We start from the raw sequence: 19,797 nt of genomic DNA on the forward strand, positions 1-19,797 counted from the left end.
TGGAAGTGGATCATGCCTAATCTGTTTGACTTTGATATCACAAAGTACACTTTATGCCAGAACAGCAGTTTATGTGGAATTAAGGACAAATTACCAAAGGAACTTTAAAATAATATGATTAGTTGGAAGCACTGGTCACATACAATTACATTCTAGAAACACTTCTGGAACTCTGTCTTGTGGAAGTCTGCAGACTACAAACCTGAGGGTCCATGGAGTTACCCCAAGCCTTTGTTGGTTAAAATATTTTAGAATTTCTGCTTTCTTCCTTCCAGGTGCCCAGAGAGGCTCCCTGGGTGGGGTAAATCCAGTCTTCAGCAGCCAAGGAAGGCAAATCCGTAGGAGGACTTGTGGCTGCTCCATCCCTGGCAGTGCCCAAGGCCAGGCTGGACATTGGGGCTTGGAGCACCCTGGGCCAGTGGAAGGTGTCCCTGCCCATGGCAGGGGTGGCACTGGATGCACTTTAAGCTCCCTTCCAACCCAAACCATTCTGGGATTCCATGACTTTCTCGTAACATCTACAGTTTAGTACATTTGTTGTATCTGGTAGTGCTGCTGTCAGCAGGGAAATGTCACCTTTCCTAACAGGCCTGTGAGGGGGAGATTTAAACCAAGATGTGGTGGTTCCCTTGGGAGAGGATTCCCAAAGGAGCCCTCTCTGTCCTTGGCTCCTGAAGCAGCAGCAGCTCTGAAGTGCTGAGGATCTCCCTGGTTGTATTTCTCACTCTTGTCCTGGGGAGCACTGCAGCTTTCTTAGCTGAACTCTTGTCCTGTCCTCCGCTTAGAATAGAAAATGTTAATCCCTGGAAAACTGCCTTGGAGGAGGAAAATGACCTAACACAGTCATGGAGCTTAACTCTTGCAGCTTCTCTCCTCACTTTCTGTGCAGGGTGCTGGCCCCTCACTGCCTCTCCTGTGTGATGTTCTGCTCTGTCCCCCTGCTTTAACACTCTCCCAGATGTTCCATGAGCTTGGTGTAATTCCACCACTGCTTTAATGTTTGGTAGGGAACTGTGTGGCTGCAGGGGGCAGGGCACTGTCCCCTCATCAGTTATTGCCTCCTGCCATTCCCTTCTCTCGGGGGGCACTGCCCAGGCTGCTGGAGTCACTGCAGGGATCAGATGTGACTGCAGGTGTGGATTATTGGGATCTCAGTAGCCCTTGCAGTCTGGAGATCCTGAGATTCCTCAGGCTGCATTAGCTGGAATCACAGCTGAGATTTGCCCTTGAGGGAGCTGATGCTCCATGCTGAGAATTTTTATTTTTCTGAGTTTCACTTTTCCTGTTTCTTGGTGTTAGGGAATTCAGGAGAAGATTCTGCAGCCTTTCCTCCCTCAATCCCCAAAGTCTGCATCATCTTCCATGGGAAGTGTGTGAGGTGTCCTTGCTCTTAAATGTGTTCCAGGCCTGGCAGCAGAGGTGTTTGGAGGCTTTTTGGGTGGAGTGGGGAGAAAGAAGAAGCAGGGAAGGCCATTTGGCCACGATGGCAGCTCCTCACAGCATCCAGATTTCCTTCCTGCCTCTGCTGTCCCATGTAATCTGTTTTTCAGCTCTGCAGTTTTGGATGGAGAATGAGCAGAATTTATGGTGGTGGTTGATTTATAGATTAACTGCAACACCATTTGCTCTCAGGCAGATTTGGCAAAGCAAGACCCTTTTCTGTTGATAAAAGGGAGAGAGAAAGGAACAGGGATATTCATTAAAAGGAATAAAAGGAAAGTGAGATAAAGTATGACCAGGCAGAACAGCTTTTCACTCTCCTGACTCTTCTAAAATGAAGGTGAAAGCTGCTTTGGGATGGGCTTTCTGCACTGAGAATCCATGTGCATGTTGATTTGCTGGGAGATGCATGGAAGGAGGGATGTGTTGAGATGCAGAGTTGTATCCCCCTGTAATTCCCTGATAACTGAGAGCAGAGCAGTGAGTTATTAACACAGCCCTGCACGCACTGCAGTCATTAGTTAATCAATACAAACCACTCTGCCACCAGTACCCAGCCCAGCTCCCAGCCCTTCATCCTGGAGGTGGTGCTGTGGGAGAAGGATGAGGTGGATCCATCGGGACGGGGCCAGTGCTGGCTGGTGGTTTGCTTTCAGAATCCACAGGGTCACCACGTTCCAGGACCTGAATGAGCTCTGACTTGTGTTTGTGGATTATCTTCCCAATCAGGTGCTGCAGTGGAACAGTGGAGATTTCTCTTTTAATAGACTCAGGTTTTTGTGGTCTTTCATTAGGCTGCTGTAGAGAGATTATTGAAAGGTCATTTTTCTGCTGCAGAGGAGGCACAGGATTTGGGGAGTTAGGACTCATGTATTGCCTTTCTTCATTCACCCTCATCTAACTGAGAGAAAATGCCATGAATGTCAAGCCAGACTCTGGGACTGATGGAATCAACTGTGGAACTTGTCTGAGGAGGGACTGGTGCTCTGTGAGAGCACAGATGGATTGACCTCAGCCTCAGCACCCCTTTCACTCAGCTCGGTGCTGTCTGTGCTTCCCCTCCAGAGCCCTCTTTGGTTTTTATTCTCACCCAAACCCACTGCAAAAGGCAGGGAATTGTTTTGTACTCTGCTGCCGTTTCAGTTTTCGGTCTCTGCATTTTTGGTTGCCTTTACTGAGCCTGTTCAGTTGGTTGAAATTAGAAATCTTAGAGGCTGAGGTTCATCTGTGAGTTGTTGTACCTGACCCAGCAAAGAGGAGACCCTTCCCACCTGTGGTTCCTCTTGGCACTTTCCATCATGATCTCAGAAGGACGAGGTGCTGCTCTGGGGTCACGTTCCCATTTCCACAGCGGCATCCTCAGGTGGCTCCCGCCCCACTGCCCTGGTGGTCTGTGCTGTGTCTGCAGCACAGTCATTGCTGTCAGCTCAGGAGCCCCAGCTGGATTGAGAGAAACAGGTCTTTGATCCAGGAAGGCTCTTGCTCCAACTCATTCCTGCCTTTGGAAAGTGTCTGCTCAGAGCTCAGGCCTGATTTGAAATGAAGATCTATGGAAGTCTGACAGGATCACAGATTGGTTTAATAACAGAGGCTTTTGAGCAGAGCGCTGAGACAGGAGGGGAGGGAGATGTGCTTCCATGCTCCATCTCACTCCTTCAGCCTGATCTGACTTGGGCCCTGTGGGACAATGAGCTTGCAAATTCCAGCTTGGCATCGTGCTGGAAGCAGGGCTTGGAAAGGCCGGGAGGAACCAAGAGTGGTGCTGCAGAGCTTTGTCTTTATTCACATTTTGTTAACACGTTGGCAGAAATCAGCGGGGATTTTTTTTTTCTTTACTCAGCAGAGAAAATTGTCGAGGGGTGATGCCAAGTGCAGCACAAGTGTGGTTTAAAATAAGAGGAGCCTGTAGTAATGACAGTACTTAAATAGCACTCTGTGCTGTCTGAGAGCTGTGCACTTGTTAACCCCTTAATGTTCCGAGGAATAGATGTGCTGGGTTTGCATCCACTTCATTTCCAACTGCCCAATCAGAGACACAAAGGGGATCAAACAGAAGAAATAAAGGAAACTTTACAAACTGTGTCAGTGATCTTTATCAAATCTCAGCTACACTACTTGTGGCTTTGATGCTGACAAGAACACAGCGCTCACTTCAAAGCAGTTGTAGTTGGAAACGGTGCAGTTTGATGGATGAGGAGCATTAAACCTTTGGAATGCTGGATTTTTTCTCCTCAAAAAAGAAAAGAGTGTGTGTGTAGAGGCATTGCACCTCTAGCACAAGGGGTTTCCTAATCTAAGAATATCTTTCATTACTCATGAGCAAATTTCTTTTGTTCTGCTGTAGGCAATTATCCGTGGTTTTTTTAGGAGTATGTGTTGCTGTGCCTGGTGAAGGAGGCAGCTCACACAGGTCACTTGGTACAAGGCACAGATATCTCTGATCTCCCCTGGTTACCTTTTTTCTCCTTGTTTCTGGAGCTGAAATGAGCTATTATTTTAGAACACAGGCTCTTTGAAGCATAATCTTTGCCTTTCTTTCTATTTGTATGGTATCCACTACAAAAACAACCAGTAATTAATAATCTGATTGCCAGTTTAGGGAAATAAATCTGATGTGAACAGGTTCTTCCAAACAAATAACGGGGAATGGCAAGGGGATGAATATTGTAGTCATTCATCTCTGTTGAATTGTGCACTAATTATCTTCTTGGCTAAACTGAATGAGTAAATGACTTCATAATGTTTTTCCCCAAACACCTTTTCTTAGTAAAATGGCTCCTTCATGCTGCTCATTCACTGCAGACAGAGGCAGGCTGTGGGATATTTTTACACGTTGAGGGAGAGACACTCCAATGTGCTCTGTAATTTTGTGCTTTGTGCCTGGCATTTGTGCTGTGGAGCTGACTGGACTGGGGCAGCGAGAGTCCTTCCAAGAGCAGATGGTTGTTCACATTAAATTCTCTGCTTTAAAATAGTATTTAAAAATTGCATTTGGAGTTCTGGAAAAATCTCTTTGTATTCATTGAGTTGGGGGTTAGTGAATCACTGTGAAAGTAGCCCATTGTGCTAATCTTGGAGTTCAGTTGTACCTCTTGAAAATTCATATTGCTTTAAAATCAGAATTTTAAGAAGCTCCTGTCTAATGTCACTTCTTGAAACTAATGGCTCTTTAATCCTATTTCTAGCTCAAGGCAACTTTAAGGGTTGAGGAGTCTTTTAGAAGTACATGATTGGCACAAGTTAGGCTTGACTCTAATCTTCCAGTACTCAATCCCTGGGGATTTGATCCCAACTTCAGAGTAACCTGAGGTATTCTGCCCATCCTTACTGGAAAACAAATGGGGACTTTGCAACCACAACTTCAGTTTCTTTGGGGAAGGAGGAAGTTTTTTATCCTGTTGTTCCATTGGCAGCAAAATCGCTGCCAGTTCTTCATATTGTGGATCATGAGGAAGTTCTGTGTGTGGAAAAGTGGTTGGCTGGAGTGAAATGGCCCTTGGGTGAGTGCTGGGTGTGTTTGGTGCTGCTCAGACCCTTCCTGAGCAGCTTTGTCCTGATTTTCTCTCTGTGCTGGTTCCCCAAGGGTTGCACTGAGCAGCTGTGGGAGGCAGAAGTGTTTGGTGTGGTTTGGGGTTGTAATTTGGTCCTGTCATTACTTATTTACTCCTAATTATGGCTTTTGGAGTTGATACTCCCCAGCCTCTGTGTTTATCTCTCTCCCTGGGTGTATTTCAATAAAAATGTCATTATTTGAAATCATTGACACTGCTGGTTAAAGATACTGGATTCCATCATCTGTTGTCCTGTGAAATGATCCATTAAAGATAAAACTGCAGGCACTTGATAGAGGCTCTTTCCCAGGAACAAGGAGCTCTCTGATCCCTGTGTCATCTTATCTCCAGAGCAGTGCTTGCATTCCTGATGGGACACAGCAGAAGGGGATAGGAGAGGGAATCCAGAGATTTTCCTTCCTGACCAGGATCTTGAGAAGGCAGACAGGATATTTCCAGCCCATTCAGTGTGGGCCAACCTCAGATTTGATGAGAAGAAGAAAAGGAGTTGATTTCAGTATTTTAACAAATTGTGGGGAGAGAGGGATGAAGGGAGGTTAATTACAGAGGAAGGTGAAGGTGAGGAAAAGAGAGCTGACCGTGGAAGGGAGGTGACAGTGCTACCAACAAAGGAACAATCAGTTCTTCTTGTTGAAATACCTTTTTTCTTTTCCCTACAGGCAAAACAGCTTAAAAATAGTGTTGGACAATAGGAGTTGGACTCTGATCCCTGTGGGTCTCTTCCAGCTCAGGATATTCTGGGGTATTCTAGCGTGGAAACCCCCACGTTTACCCTGTGCTTTGCTCTGACACAGTGAGGAGATGTTGTTTAATGAGTGTTTTACCTTGTAGAAAAATGAGGCCTTAGGAGCAGGATCTGAACTTTGCAGGGAGCACCCACCCTGTGCTAATGGTGGTTCTTAATGGTTCTGTTGGGTGATAAATATTCCTGATGGACGAGGGGTTTTCTTTGGAGCCTTGGCTGCTGTCGTGGGGGCTAAAGATGTTGAAGGTCGGGGTTCAGATTCTGGGTTTATGGGCACCCTTTGCCTTACAGAGACTGAAATAGCAGCTTTTCATTCTGCCTGTCGTGGCTGAGAGCAGGTTGGCATTTGAAACTTCAAAGGGTCAGCGTTCTTGGCACAATTAAATCTGCTTTGAAGACAGATAACTCACCCCAGCTTGACACATGGGCCTGGGCATTCTGAATGTGCTGCTCCCGTTCTGTTTCTGTTCCTTATTCCAGTAATTATGGTGTGTTAAACTGTGTGGGGCCTGCTTGGGCAGACCTTGTGCAGACTCTGTGAAATTGAGTTTCTTACCTTCTCACAGGAACCGCACTGAAGTGACATTTCCAAAGTCTTGTGGTTGAAGCTCCTCCAGCCCATGGAGTCTGGACTCCCAGAGAGTGGGGGTGTGGCATTTGGTGAAATAATCACTGCTTAATTGCTCTGTGTTGGTGCAAGAGAGTGTAAATAAGGTGTGGAACAAGGTGTAACTATGAAAAACTCTGGGAGTGACAGCTGGAGGAGAAAAGGTCTAGGAAGCTTTGGGGGATGTTGGATGAAGGAACAGGATGGTCTGGTCCTCTGCCAAAGGTGGAGATGGCTTCAGGTGAGAAAAATTCCTCTTAAGCAAGGAAAAAACAGATAGGAGCAGGGTGCTGTGGATGAAGTTTTTAGTGTCTTTTTGGCCACTGGAAGCCAAAACTGAGCTGACTCCCTTTGAGGAAGCAGCAGTGAGGGGAGAACCTGAGACTGGGAGGTCCCTGAGGAGCACCTGGTGCTGGAAGCTGCCCGAGTGAATTCCCTGTTACATCATTCCCTGGTGGCCTCCAAAGGGGTCCCTGCATCCCAGAATGGCCTGAATGCTCGTTTTTACTGACACACTTGTTTAATTCTTAATTCACAAGACATTTGCTTATTTATTCTCATTGTTCCTGATAATAATTCTAAGCCATTAGAGGGGAAAATTGTATTCAGAAATGCTGTTTCACACTTTATTTGTTTGATGATTTAGAGCGATAGAAAATAGCACATTTGCTGGCTTTTATAGTCTGATAATTATCCACATCCATCAAGCCCCATTCCAGGGGAATAAACAAAACACCAAGAAAATTACTCTATTAATGATATCCTATGCTGGCAAATAGGACAGATCTCTCTTTTGTGTTAAGGATAGAGAGGGGACTGTCCAGTTAAACTCATGTTGGGAAGGAGTTCTTCCCTGAGAGGGAGGTGATGCCCTGGCACAGGGTGCCCAGAGCAGCTGGGGCTGCCCCTGGATCCCTGGCAGTGCCCAAGGCCAGGCTGGACATTGGGGCTTGGAGCAGCCTGGGATAGTGGAAGGTGTCCCTGCCCATGGCAGGGTTGGAAATGGATATTTAAGATCTCTTCCAACCCAAACCATTCTGGGATTCCATATTAACAAAAGCAAGCTATCACTCCAGGAAGATAATTTTCTAACCCAATTATAGCTTTGGGGCAAAATCTTTTGGACCTGTGATCCTGACTCAAGAACTCAGAAAATTGCATGGAAGTAGAGATCAGAAATGCTGGAATTAGGTTTCATGAAATAAGTTTGGAAGCTGAGAGTCTTTCCTGCGGAACAGCAAGTTCTGGATGTGTACAAGTGGTACTTGATCCACTTCAGGGATTTTCTGTTGTTTTGGTGGAAAGTAGAAAAAGGTAATTTAAAAGGCTCAGTATATTACTTTCAAATTGTTGACTTTGGGGTAAGATGACATTTGAGTCACAGAAGTATAACTTTTTTTATCTTGAGCTGTTTTTTTCTTTCCCCATTGTGTAAATCTCACGCTCCCTGGCAGAGCAGCAGCACGTTTTTCCTGCTGTAATCCCCCAAACTGCTGAGTGGCAGGGTTTTGGGTGAAGCCTGGCCCTTTGTCTTGGTCAGCCTCTGCAAGGCTGGCCGTTGGAATATGGCCTGAAGGGTGGTTTGCAAGCCCAGTGCCTTGGAAGTTGGATTTATCTTCGAGCAGCTGCTGCTTTAGCTCTGTGGCCCTAAATCTCCCTTTTCCTGGGGACCAGGCTGAGCCAGAGGGACAGACCCTGCCCCGTGGCTCCAGGTCAGTGTTCCCTGCACTGGGGGCTGTTGAAATCATGCCTAGAGAAGAGGAAACAGTTGGCTGTTTTTTACCACGCACACACCTGTGGCTTGCCTGTGGAATTGAGGTTTTGCAGCTGAGCTGAGCCCCAGCTGTGGGGATGGTGACAAATTGTGCTGAGGCACACCAGGACTCCTGTCCCCAGCAAGTGCTGGGGTGTTCTGCCCAGAGAGCAGGGGGTCGGTGCCACGAGTGCCACACAAAGCCAGCCCTCTGTGGGTGTTCATTGCTCAGTAACTGCACCCCTTTGATTGCAGCAATTTTTAGTCTTTCCATTGTTGTTCTGCCTCGTAATCAATCATTTTATGTGTAGATGGAGCTCAATCTGTGCCATACGTGCAGGAGCCTCCTGTTTCTCTTCCTGGTTTTAAATAGCAGCCCAAATTCTGTCTTTATTGCCTATCTTTATGTAAATCAGTCAGATTTGTGAGCCTAACTTAAAGCAGAATTTGACCTACTTTTAATTCTCTTCTGCAGTTAATATTTTGAATCCCTAAGAATAAATGCAGAGGGATGTGTAGGCTCTGCTTCCTAAAGACTGGCCCAAAGAAAAAAGTTAATTTCTAAAATTGGAGTCAGCTATTGCCATTCTGTGCTGGGGTATTTTGATTTGTATATTATTACATATAGTTCTTTTTTATAAGCTGGAAATTCCTCCTCTCTGGCTGGTTTCTATCCAAGCAAGTCTTTTTTTCTTTGTCTCTCCATGGGCCGTTCTCTAAAGCCTCGCTTGGCTTTTTGCAGGCTGCAGTTTCAGATAACACAATAACCATGTTCCAATGTATTAAACTTTTAACATCCTCAAGATTCAATTAATCTTATCTTTACAACTCCCAATTACAGGCACTAATTAAGTGAAGGTTGCATTGTAGACTGGGGATATTACATTAATCATCAGCAGCCTTGTAGCCATAAATTAGTTCTTTCCCAATCCTTCAGCATTTTTCCCAGAAGGAATGGAATGTCTCATTTCCCTGTTTTAAGGGACATTAATCCCACAAAGGAGCTTTGGATCGGGATTAGTTTTATCACATTTATGTAAGTGATGAATGGTCTTTGTAAAATAAAAGCCACTAGCTTTGTCCCAGACAAATGAAATTGAATTGTTTGATAATTATGCAATTTAAGGCACTGTCAAACTTTGGTCAGGGGATGTTGGGAGTCCATTGCTGCATTTATTGTTTTACAAGATTAGGTGCTACATAGTGTTTTGCCTTAAATTTTTTTTAAGCCATCAGTTTAAATCAGCTTAGTGTCTAAACCCTGAAGGTCCCTGTGTAGGATTCGTGTGCTGTCATTCCCCCCTGCCAGGCCAGCTCAGGTGTGTTTGATTTCGTGACACAGGTTATGGCTTCGAGCTGCTTCTCCCCACACTGTGCTTTTACACTTGAAAATGGAGAATTTGCCTGGCTGAAATCCCCCAAATCAGGTGCATTTTGAGCCCCCACCCTAAGAGGGGCAGTGCTGGGCACCTGTTGTTGAGTCCCCTCCTGCAATATCCTGTTCCCAGCGTGGGGAATGAGACAGGGTGGGTTTGACATCTTTATTTGAAATAGCAAAAATAATGCATTTTTTATTATTCACTTTGAAGAGAAGTTATAGCTGGCAATAAATGCCATTCCCACAAATGTAAATTCTCAGAATTCTCTGTCACAAAAAGCAGGGAGAGCCATATTTAATTTGCTGCAGAGTGTAACCAATGATTTACAATTTCCATTGGCAATATTATTGTGTGCCATCATGTTAAACACGTTTAAATGTATCCTGGTATTCAGTTCCCTTCTTATAACCTGAACACATAAATCTTTGTCACCTGGGCTTTGCTCCTGAGAATATTGTGAACTTCAAAGCACTAAGAGAACTAACAGCTTTTGGGAAGAAAAAGAGCCATTTGAAACTTCCCTGATTTTTGTACATGCTGGGCACACCCGGCCCTGTGTCTGTGACCCGTGGGACTTCAGACCATTGATTGTTTTTCCAGAATTATGTTCAATAATTTGCACTCAAAAAAAAATCCAGTCAAATTCTTTTGCACTTTATTTACCCCTAACCTAAGAAAACTGTCTTTAGCAAGTGTAGAAATTGTTCCCTGCACCCTTTAATGATGTTTTCCTCAGCAGACCCTGCAATTTCAATCACCTCATTGAGAAAATTACTGAATACTTTAATTCCATTATTTCACATCAGACAATAAAATCCATCATGGACATAAGGATTGAGCCATGACTGCTTGAGCTGTGGTGAAGAATATTTACTTTTTTGAATAAAATGGAAGCTATTTACACAGAAGAAGGTTTTATTCTTTTCCAAAGCACACAGACCCTCCTTCATACCTTTTCAGCCCATCCAACATTTCTTGCTTATTAAGATTTAACACAATTTTATTTTGCAGATATTCTTCCCATGGAGAACACACCTGCTGTTCCCTGCACTGAGTTATTTCTGGGGTTTCCAGTGCTGTATCATCGCTTTGTCATCTCGATTTTCCTTCTACCTTGTGAAATCTTGTGATGCAGTTTGAAAAAAAGGGCAGGAAAATAACACACTTCATGTGACATGTCTAAGGACTTGTATTAAATGCTGGCTTTTTTCCATGGGCTGTGTGTTACTGATGCCTTTCAGACGTGTAGAGCTGTGGTTATATTGCCAGCCTGTGTGCTGTGCTGAGGGTTATTACCCCATTTATTCCTAGACTTTTCCCTTCACTGGTTTTACATTAAAGACTGGTGATTTTGATTGTTGTCTGTGTTACCTCCTCCCAGGTATGCCATTCCCCCGGAGCACGGCAAGAGGCTGGAACGCCTGGCAAAAGGTGAGCTCTGGCTTTTGACTGGGTTGATAAAGGACTGACAGTGACCTGGTGTTACTGATGACTTCTGCAAGAGCTGCCTGGGGAACCTGCTGTGTTGGCAGAGCAGCTTCAGAGCCAGAAAACTTGTCAGGGAATTTTCCTTCCAACTCTTCCTCAAAGCCTCGGTCTCCTGGCATGGTGTAACCTCAACTAAAATTCCCTGAAAAACCCTTGAATTTTAAGGCATTGAGGCCAAACCCTCCCATGTCTGGGCAAGGGGTTTAATCCACAATGGCGTGGCTCAGAAAGGACCCTAAAAATGATTTCATTGCACCCTGCCATGGGCAGGGACACCTTCCACTGGACCAGGTTGCTCCAACCTGGCCTGGAATGCTCCCAGAGATGGGGCAGCCACAACCTGTTCAGTGTCTCACCACCCTCACAACAGAAATTTTCTTGCTGATTTTGCACCTAAATTTCCCCTTTTCCAGTTTGTACCCATTACTCCTTCACCCTATAACGATACATTCTGTATTTGGTGGTTTTCCTCTTATTTTAGCCTCATCCTCCTTTAGTTTTCAGTGCAATAAAGTTCATATTAAAAGGAAAAAAAACAGTGAAAGGGAAGGAAAAAGAAAAGGAAAATGGTGGTGGGGAAAGCAGTTACTTTGAGCTGTGGCAAACTCCCACCTCTCAAGCTTCAGGGAAGATGTCTGGCTGCAGAAGTAGATATGTTTTAATTTGTTGGTGTTGTTTCTATTTTTGTTCACTTGCAAATGTTCAAGGAGCTGCCCAGCTAAAAAAAGCTGCTGGCCCAGAATGATTAACTCCAAATCTCCGTGTTTCATCTCCAGCAAGGCAACTGGGGGGGGTTTAAATCTGGTGGTGAAGGTAGGAACAGGCAGGAAAATCTGGAAGACTCTACTCTGATGCAAAAGAAAAGAAGTTCTAATGCTGATTTCCCAGAAAACAGGCAAATTCCTGTAGTGCCTTTTCCTGCTGACAGTCTGACTGTGTCACACTCCAGGGTGTCAAGGGGAGCAACTGATTGTGTGGGGTAAATGCAGAATGAGTGGGGATGAGTGTCCCGGGGCTCAGTGGTGTTGTTTTCCTGGGCTCTGAGCTCCATGATCCCTAAATACAAATAATACTGGAAGTGGCTGCTCAGAAATGTTTCATTTCAAAGCTACAGTCATTTGCCAGGTTTTAATAGATGAAAAAAGTAATTTTTATAAGAAGTCAATCAATCAGATGACTTGTGTTCTGCAGACTCTGAAATACCACTCCAAGTCTGACAGCAGCAATAATAAGTTTCTTGCTGTTTGTAACTAATTTTTACGGATGATCAATTTTGAGGCACGGGGATGGTTTGTGCTGTAAAACCAGGAGCAAATTATCGATGGTCTGGTCTTTAGTTTCCTGCCTCTGGAAGCTGGGATGGGTGATGATTTAACTCTGCAAAGAGCCAGTATTGCTGCCTGGCCATTCCCCTGCCCTGTACATCAGTGGGGAGAAGTGTACTATGGAGAAATGAGTGTGCAATTAATATGGAAAATGAATAGCTGAGCTGTAAATGGGCTCACTGGGAGAGCCATGGAGCCCATGGAGAGAATGTTAATGTGTTGCCATGTTATTGGTGCTAATCACTTAAAATGTGCTTCTTTATTAGTGGCTTTAATGAGAGCCACTTAAACTGTGCATTAAAAAGAGGAACTGCAGAGAGGGACGACAGACTGGGTAGCAGACAGTCATAACTTTAATTGAAATGCTTTTAGTACAAAAATATAAGAAAACCTGGAACCCAGTAATCCTTTTGACTTTCTGAAACCCCTTCCATTATGTCTCATCAATCAGTTTTGGTTCCAGAGCTTGGGTTATTTGTTTTCCTAAACTGTGATGGGTTTGAGTCCCTATAAACACAGTTTGTTATGGAGTCACCCCCTTGGAGGGAAAAACATGATCTTGAGGAAAATGGGGTTACATTGGCTGAGCTGCCGTTGAGTGGTTTGGTCAGTGTTTACCACTACTTTAGTTTCCTTAATTATTTGTGATTTGTTTTAATAGCTCAGCGTGGATCTTGGGTAGAATTTAACACTTAACCATGCTGAGGTGCTGACTGGGTCAGGTCCTGCTGCCTCTGCCACTTGCTGGTGACCACTGTGAACGTGTCCCTCCTGCCTCTGCCTGGGATGGAGATGTTTCCTTTCCTTTCTTCTCACTGAATATTAACATGTTTTCCCTTTAGGAGGTGATATGTAGGGCAGATTGAACTGGAATCTAACAAATACTATTGTTTTCCCAAGAGCAGTCCAGCAGCCCTATAGTGATGCTCCTCCTTTGAATGTGTCCACAGGATTTTTCCCAGGAAGCTCTCAGGGATGTGATGCTTTCCTCCGTCACAAGATGACCCTCATTTCTCCCTCCATCCTGAAGAAATACGGGATTCCCTTTGACAGGGTATGTACAGGGTTGCAGAGGGACCCTGCAGGCCGTTGGGAGCACAGCACCTCTCTCCTGAGGAATCAGTTCAGCACCAGCCACTGGGGGATTTCCAAGGGGCATTATTATGCTGAGTGCATCCCATCAGTTCAAACTAGGTCTGCCTGGAAAAAGGATTTGGGGTTTGGCTGAGACACTGTGAAGTGAAGAAAAGCTGTCACTGAACAAACTCTGGCAATTAGGGAGCCTCTCAGGTAGAGAGGGACGAGCTAATGAGCAAAACCCGCCGGTGATTCAGGAGCACTTCTTTGTTTTCTTGTGGATCCAGTGTGACCCAAAGTGGAGCTGCCTGTGCTGGTTCCCTGTTGTGTAAGTGCTCGTGCTGCTGTAAGCCTGGAAGGATCCCTGCAGCTCTTAAGCCCTGATTTGAAAAGAGGGGTCATGTTTATTTGGTATGATCGTTTTAATGTGCTTATTCTTAAAGTCTTGTGGCAAGAAGTAAATCTCCTCAGCCAAGTGTGGTTACAGGGATTTGTATCTGTGCAGAATCAGTCAAACTGCTGCTGCTGCTGGGTGTTCCCAGCACATGGAGCCAGAGGTGCCTGTGGATGTGAGAAGTGTCAAAGATGCCTGCTCCAAACTGGTTTCATGGAATCATGGAATGGGAAGGGACCATAAAGCCCATCCAGTGCCACCCCTGCCATGGGCAGGGACACCTTCCACTGTCCCAGGCTACTCCAAGTCCTGTCCTGAAATAGTGGCTGTCAAAGGAGGATCACTATTATTCACAAACAGGGAACAAGTGCTATTTTTCCTGAGGAATAGAGATAGGATCCCTGCATCCAAATTCTTGGCAGATTTCAATGAAGTGAATAGGCAGCATTTATAAATCTCTATAATGCTGTTCTGGAAAAAAAGAAACAGATCAATACTAGGGCTTTTTAATAATTAAAAATGTGTATTTCTGTAATCTCCTATTGATTTCTCCATTTATTCCTCAAGAGCTTGCAGAAGTCAGTAAATTTGGGACTTTCTCCATGAGTGGCAGTTTGTGCTGGCTTTCCTTCAATAGTTATTACTTTTCTGCATGGCCTATCCATCATCTGGAGTGTTTTCTAATTTATTGTGGGATAATGTTGACAGCAGTGCCATGGACGATGTGGGCTTGAAATGGAGACACCAGGATGTGCAGTCACTGACAGAAACATAATCTTTTCATCTTCTGAAGCCAGCAGAGTGGCACTGCTGGGATTTATGGAAGAGATGGATGCAGGATGCTCCATGGGGCTGGGTGCAGGCTGGACTTCAGCACCTCCTCCTGAAATCCTGCAGGAGCTTCTTGTGTATCACAGCACCTTTTATTCCCTATTTTTAAAATTATTCTTCTAATGTTAATGACATCAGCAAGTTCAGATGTTGGCCCAGCCAAGGGGGGAGATGTTTGAACTTCTGTCTGTTTACATTTTCCATTTGGCTCCATCCCTGTGTTTGGAAGTGCAAGTCCCTTGGAGTCTCTGTGGGCTCTGAACTGCTGGGGTGTGAGTTATGGCTGGTGGGAAGGGATCCAAATGGAATTGCTTGGCCTGTGACAGCTGTGAGAGGTCTGTCAGCACTTCTGGGCTGGAAAGACAGTGAAGGTCAAGCTTTGCCTCTTCCATACCCCGTGGAGGGGAGGTGCTGCTGCAGGAGGGGCAGCTGGGCTGGGAGTTGCTCCCATGGTTCGGGCCATTCTCTTAACAATTAAATTCCTTTTTTCCCCAATGGTTTTTCTGCATAAGATGTAAAAAGAGGATTTTTTAGAAGCATCCCAGATTGATTGGCCTGCTGGTTCCAGCTGTGATCTGTAGAGTTCAACCCTTATTAATAATGTCCATTATGCTTATTGTTGTTTTAAGTTTATTAAAGTAGGGTCACAGGATGGTTTGTGTTGAAAGGGACCCTAAAGCTCATCCAGTGCCACCCCTGCCATGGGCAGGGACACCTTCCACTGTCCCAGGCTGCTCCAAGCCCCATCCAACCTGGCCTTGGGCACTGCCAGGGGTGGGGCAGCCACAGCTGCTCTGAACAATTCCCAAAGCAGACAAAAGATGGGCTGTAATTTTTCGGGTCTTTGATTTTTGGGTGAACAGGTGGGAGTGAGGCTGATAAATGTGAGTGGGGAAATAAACACAGGGAAGGGCAGGAGGTGCTTCAGAAGGACCCTGCCATGCAGAGGGAATGTTAGGAGGGAAATCCAGGGCTCTTGGCTGCTCTGGCATGGGGGTGGGAGTGAAGGTTTGGAGCTGCCGTGAGCCAAAGCGGTCATGTCAAAGATTTATTGATCTCTTGGAATGTTGCAGCCTGAGACCCTTTTGTAACTGGAGCCTGCAGGTGTAAATAGTTCAGATCATGTCACCCCTTCCATCCACTGTTCTGAGTTTTTCCCTTAAGAGAAATACTTGAGTATTCCTGCAGTTCACCAGGAATCGTTCCAGGCTCAGCCAAGAGCTGGCAATGACTGTTCTGCCGACCCTCCAGTGGAAAGAGATTTAATCAGTGGGGTTTTTTAATAGGTCTCTGTTCTCAAGCTGCTGCATTAAGTGACCTGTGGGGTGTCTCCTCCCTTTTCCTTTGTTTTTCAGATCACCCAGGAAGCTGGGGAGTTTATGATCACATTCCCTTATGGTTACCACGCTGGCTTCAATCACGGCTTCAACTGTGCCGAGTCGACCAACTTCGCCACTTTGCGCTGGATTGACTACGGGAAAATGGCAACACAGGTGGGATCAGCTGGGATGAGGGGCTGGTGGAAACCACCAGCTCATGGAACACAGAGCAGTGTTATTTGTCCTTATTCCTAAGGACAATGTGGAAAATGCCACTGCTTTGGGACGTGCTCTCTCACTGTCCCACATTGGTGGTTTTGCCTTGATAATTGGTTTTGTTCTGAGGGTGTAGGAATGAATTTCTCAAGTGTTACATTCACCTTGTGAACAGGTTGTTTTGGGATTGGTAAATTGGGATTAGTTTTCTGATGTATCCAAACTGCATTTCAGAGTGAATAAGGTGACTGATGTGACTGAATACAACTCATTAAGTACACACTGGAGGGGAAGGAATAAGCTGGAAATACTTTTAAGCTGGGAAGGAATAAACTGGGAATACTTTTAAGCTTTAATAACACTGTGGTAATAACATTCTGAAGATACCTGAATTCCTCTAATCTGTGCACTCAGTTAAGTTTGGAGAGTTATGTTTGTGTGGTTATTTCTCATTAGGGCAGATTTCTGGTGTGCTTTGTTACTTTGGTTTGTGACAGCACTCGTACTCTCCTGGTTTGAAGTCTGCAGATAACTGATCAGCAAAGCTCATTCAGTAGAATCTGGGAAGTTTTGCTGTGGGCAGGGACACCTTCCACTGTCCCAGGTTGCTCCAAGCCCCATCCAGCCTGGCCTTGGACACTTCCAGGCATGGATCATATGTTTGAGTTTGTTCTGGAGTTAAAGGGATGGTAAGAAAAACCTTAAACCATAAGGGGCCTCAAATTGGTGTCAAGTGTCTGAAACTCAAAAACAGCCAAGCAACCTTGGTTTAAAAATGTAAAAAATGATGTTTGTCTGCTGTGACCTTGTAAAGCAGGTTTATGTGTAGTGAGTGGTCATGGTATTACACCCCAGAAAATGGGGTTTATCATGGAAATTCAGACAGACCCTTAACTACAACAGAGCCAGCAGGCACCACTCGAATATTAAAAGCAATTTTGGGTTCAGCCATGTGTTCACGAACAAGTGACATTTGGGAAGTGCAGTTTTAGATGGAGCCTCCATGCTTACATTGTTAAGCAGCGTAGCGTGAAATTACTGAACAAGCAGCAGCAGAGCTTGGAGCAGATCTGGGGACACAAAGTGGAAGTGTGGAAGGAGATGCCCAATTTATTCCCATTGCACTCTGTGGCACTTGTCCGTTCTGAGCTTCCTGGTTGATAAATCACATGTTAATTAACCCTGGGATACCTGACTGGGGGTCCCAGCTGAGGGGGGGATTTGTTACACAGTGAGGGCAAAGCTTTGTTTAAATCTCATTTGAGATTAAGGAGGGACCTAAGGAAGTATCAGCTGAGGGTGTGCACTGGAGCTGCCTGCACCTCTGTGGGGAGAGAACATCAGGAGGGAATTCCTCCCTGTGAGGGTGGGCAGGCCCTGGCACAGGGTGGCCAGAGCAGCTGGGGCTGCCCCTGGATCCCTGGCAGTGCCCAAGGCCAGGCTGGACAGGGCTTGGAGCAGCCTGGGACAGTGGAAGGTGTCCCTGCCCATGGCAGGGGTGGGATGGGATGAGATGAGATTTAAGGTCCTTCCCAACCCAACCCATTCCACGATCCTTGAGTGTGTGATTTTTAGTTAGCTACTGCAGCTTTCCTATATTTTAAAAATGGCTTTATTGATTTGTATGCTTCCAGGAACAATAGATTATCCTTACTCACATGCAGGCAGGTTTGGGGTTTTTTTTCTTATCATACACTCGTTTATAAAAGTTCTTGGGAGCTCTGAGCTGGGCAAAGCTCTGCAGGCACCTGCTCTTCCTGCGCTGCCTGGGGTGATTCTCTCCTTTCCTTGGGTTACCAGCACAGCTCTCTTGTCCTGCCAGCACTCAGGAGACCGAGGACAAGGCAAGGTTCATAATTAGCCAGTTGTAATGTTCTCCTGGACATTATCCTGGGGAGGAGATTTGGATTGTGCTCTGCTGAGAGCTGTGTGTGTCAGTGGTGCAGAGGAAGAGAGGAAGGTAATGGTTCACCTCGGAGGACAGAGCTGTGGTAATTGCCTGCCAGATGGGTGCAATGTTCTGCATTCCACAGAGAACCTGCCTGGGCTGTAAAAAATACAGAATAATCAGCCTGGAGTGTAAAGATCAGCTTCAGAGACACTGGGCCTGCTCTAATTTGTAGAATGAGTGTCAGTATTAGCAAAAAAAAAAAAAAGAAAAAAAAAAAGCAATGGCTGCAGAGCTGTGTGGGAAACTAAAAGTGGGTAAATCCACTTGTGTCTGTAAATTAGTAACCAGGATTACCGTGGAAATCGGTTTGGTGAATACCAAGTGAATAATCTAAGCTGTCCTGTTTGGTCAAAGCTTTTTGAGAACCTGGCGTGAGGTTTTGGAGTCTTTCTCTCCTTGGGTTTTTAGCTAGAACAGGAGCTTTTGCCCCTTGGGTCTGATTTTCTGATTCTCCTTTTAGTTGCTCCTCCAGCCCCAGTGCTGAGTGTGGTTTGTGACAGACAAATTTCACGTTGTCTTTCGTGATGTGCAGAAATCTTCAGGACTGTGTCAGTCAGTGAGTCAGTCCTGTGTCAGTCTCCTCAGATCCAGAGGAAGGGTATGACATCCTCCTTCACAGCCGTAATTCCATGCTGGTGCCCCACTGGGAGGTGGATGTCTTGCCTCCAGCTGGACACTGTGCCCAGAAGTGCAGGAAATAACAGCTTTTTAACTGTTCTCCCATTTATTGCCGATGTAAATGTCTCCATCTGTCCTGGAGGAGCCTCGTGCTGCAGCTAACTCCTTCCCAGCCAAGGTGACTTTGAGGCCAACCTCAGCTTGTCTCTCCCACCTGATCCTTGGGAAAAGCCGTGGCTGAGCAGCAGATCCTCGTTCAGGGATGGGAGAGACCTTCAGCTGATCGTGGGGCTCCCAGGGATAGCCCTGGTGTGCTGCCCCCAGGTCTTGCCATGTGACTGGTGGGGGTTCATTCTGGGCTCTTTGCAGACCAGACAGTGGCAGGGAAAGCTCCTTGGGAGATGCAATCCTGTCTGTGGGTGTCACTGGCACAGGGCACAGCAAACAGAGAGCCAGAGGAAAGGAGTTCAAAGGGGTTTTCACAGTGCTGGAGATCCTGGCACCATGTTTCAGAGTCAGCTGTAATCCAAATATTTGCTTTGGACTTCAGCATTCCTGATTCAATGGTACAGCTGAGGAGGAATGGGTTTATTTGAATATACTACAGTTAATGTTTGCCTGCATATGCAGGGCTTAGAAATTAGGGAGAAATATTTCCCTTTGTTCTCTGCAGTTGGAGTTCCTCAGTCATTTGTCTCCCTTTGTCATATTTTTTTCTGTTTGGTTGTTGAAAAAAGCTGCTGGGTTAAAGACAGGAAATTATAATTTTCATTCCTTACCTTTTTTTTTTTTTTTTTTTTGTAAATTTCTTTTTATTTTGCACCATGAGCTTGCAGTGCCTCTCTGCATTCCTGGTTTTTTGTTTCTGAAAACCCTTGGATGCCACCACCGACAGCCAGAGGATTTTAAGAGCTGTGTCTTTGCCCAAACAACCCTTTTAAACCAGGGGTTTCAGGAAAGTGTCCTTCCTCCAGTCGAGGTGGCCTGTGAGTCCCCTGCCATTCAGAAAGACCCTTTCAGAGTGTACAGTTTTAGCAGAAATTCAAATCCCAGCTCAGCTTTTCTACTTCTTTGGCAAACTG

At 45.5% G+C, this 19,797-nt stretch overlaps 1 protein-coding gene across 4 annotated transcripts in view; it reads left to right on the top strand.

The window, feature by feature from the left end:
• KDM4B (lysine demethylase 4B) overlaps positions 1–19,797 on the top strand; it is a 71,004-nt gene that overhangs the window by 17,847 nt on the left and 33,360 nt on the right. For all 4 annotated transcript variants that reach the window (XM_082297972.1, XM_082297973.1, XM_082297974.1 and 1 more), the window contains exons 6-8: positions 10,878–10,927; positions 13,260–13,363; positions 15,967–16,104. In XM_082297972.1, coding sequence (XP_082154098.1) covers positions 10,878–10,927; positions 13,260–13,363; positions 15,967–16,104 — 292 coding nt within the window. The remainder of the gene's footprint in view (positions 1–10,877; positions 10,928–13,259; positions 13,364–15,966; positions 16,105–19,797) is intronic.

This window comes from Coloeus monedula, assembly GCF_965178545.1.
Source record: "Coloeus monedula genome assembly, chromosome: 27".
NCBI lineage: Eukaryota > Metazoa > Chordata > Aves > Passeriformes > Corvidae > Coloeus > Coloeus monedula.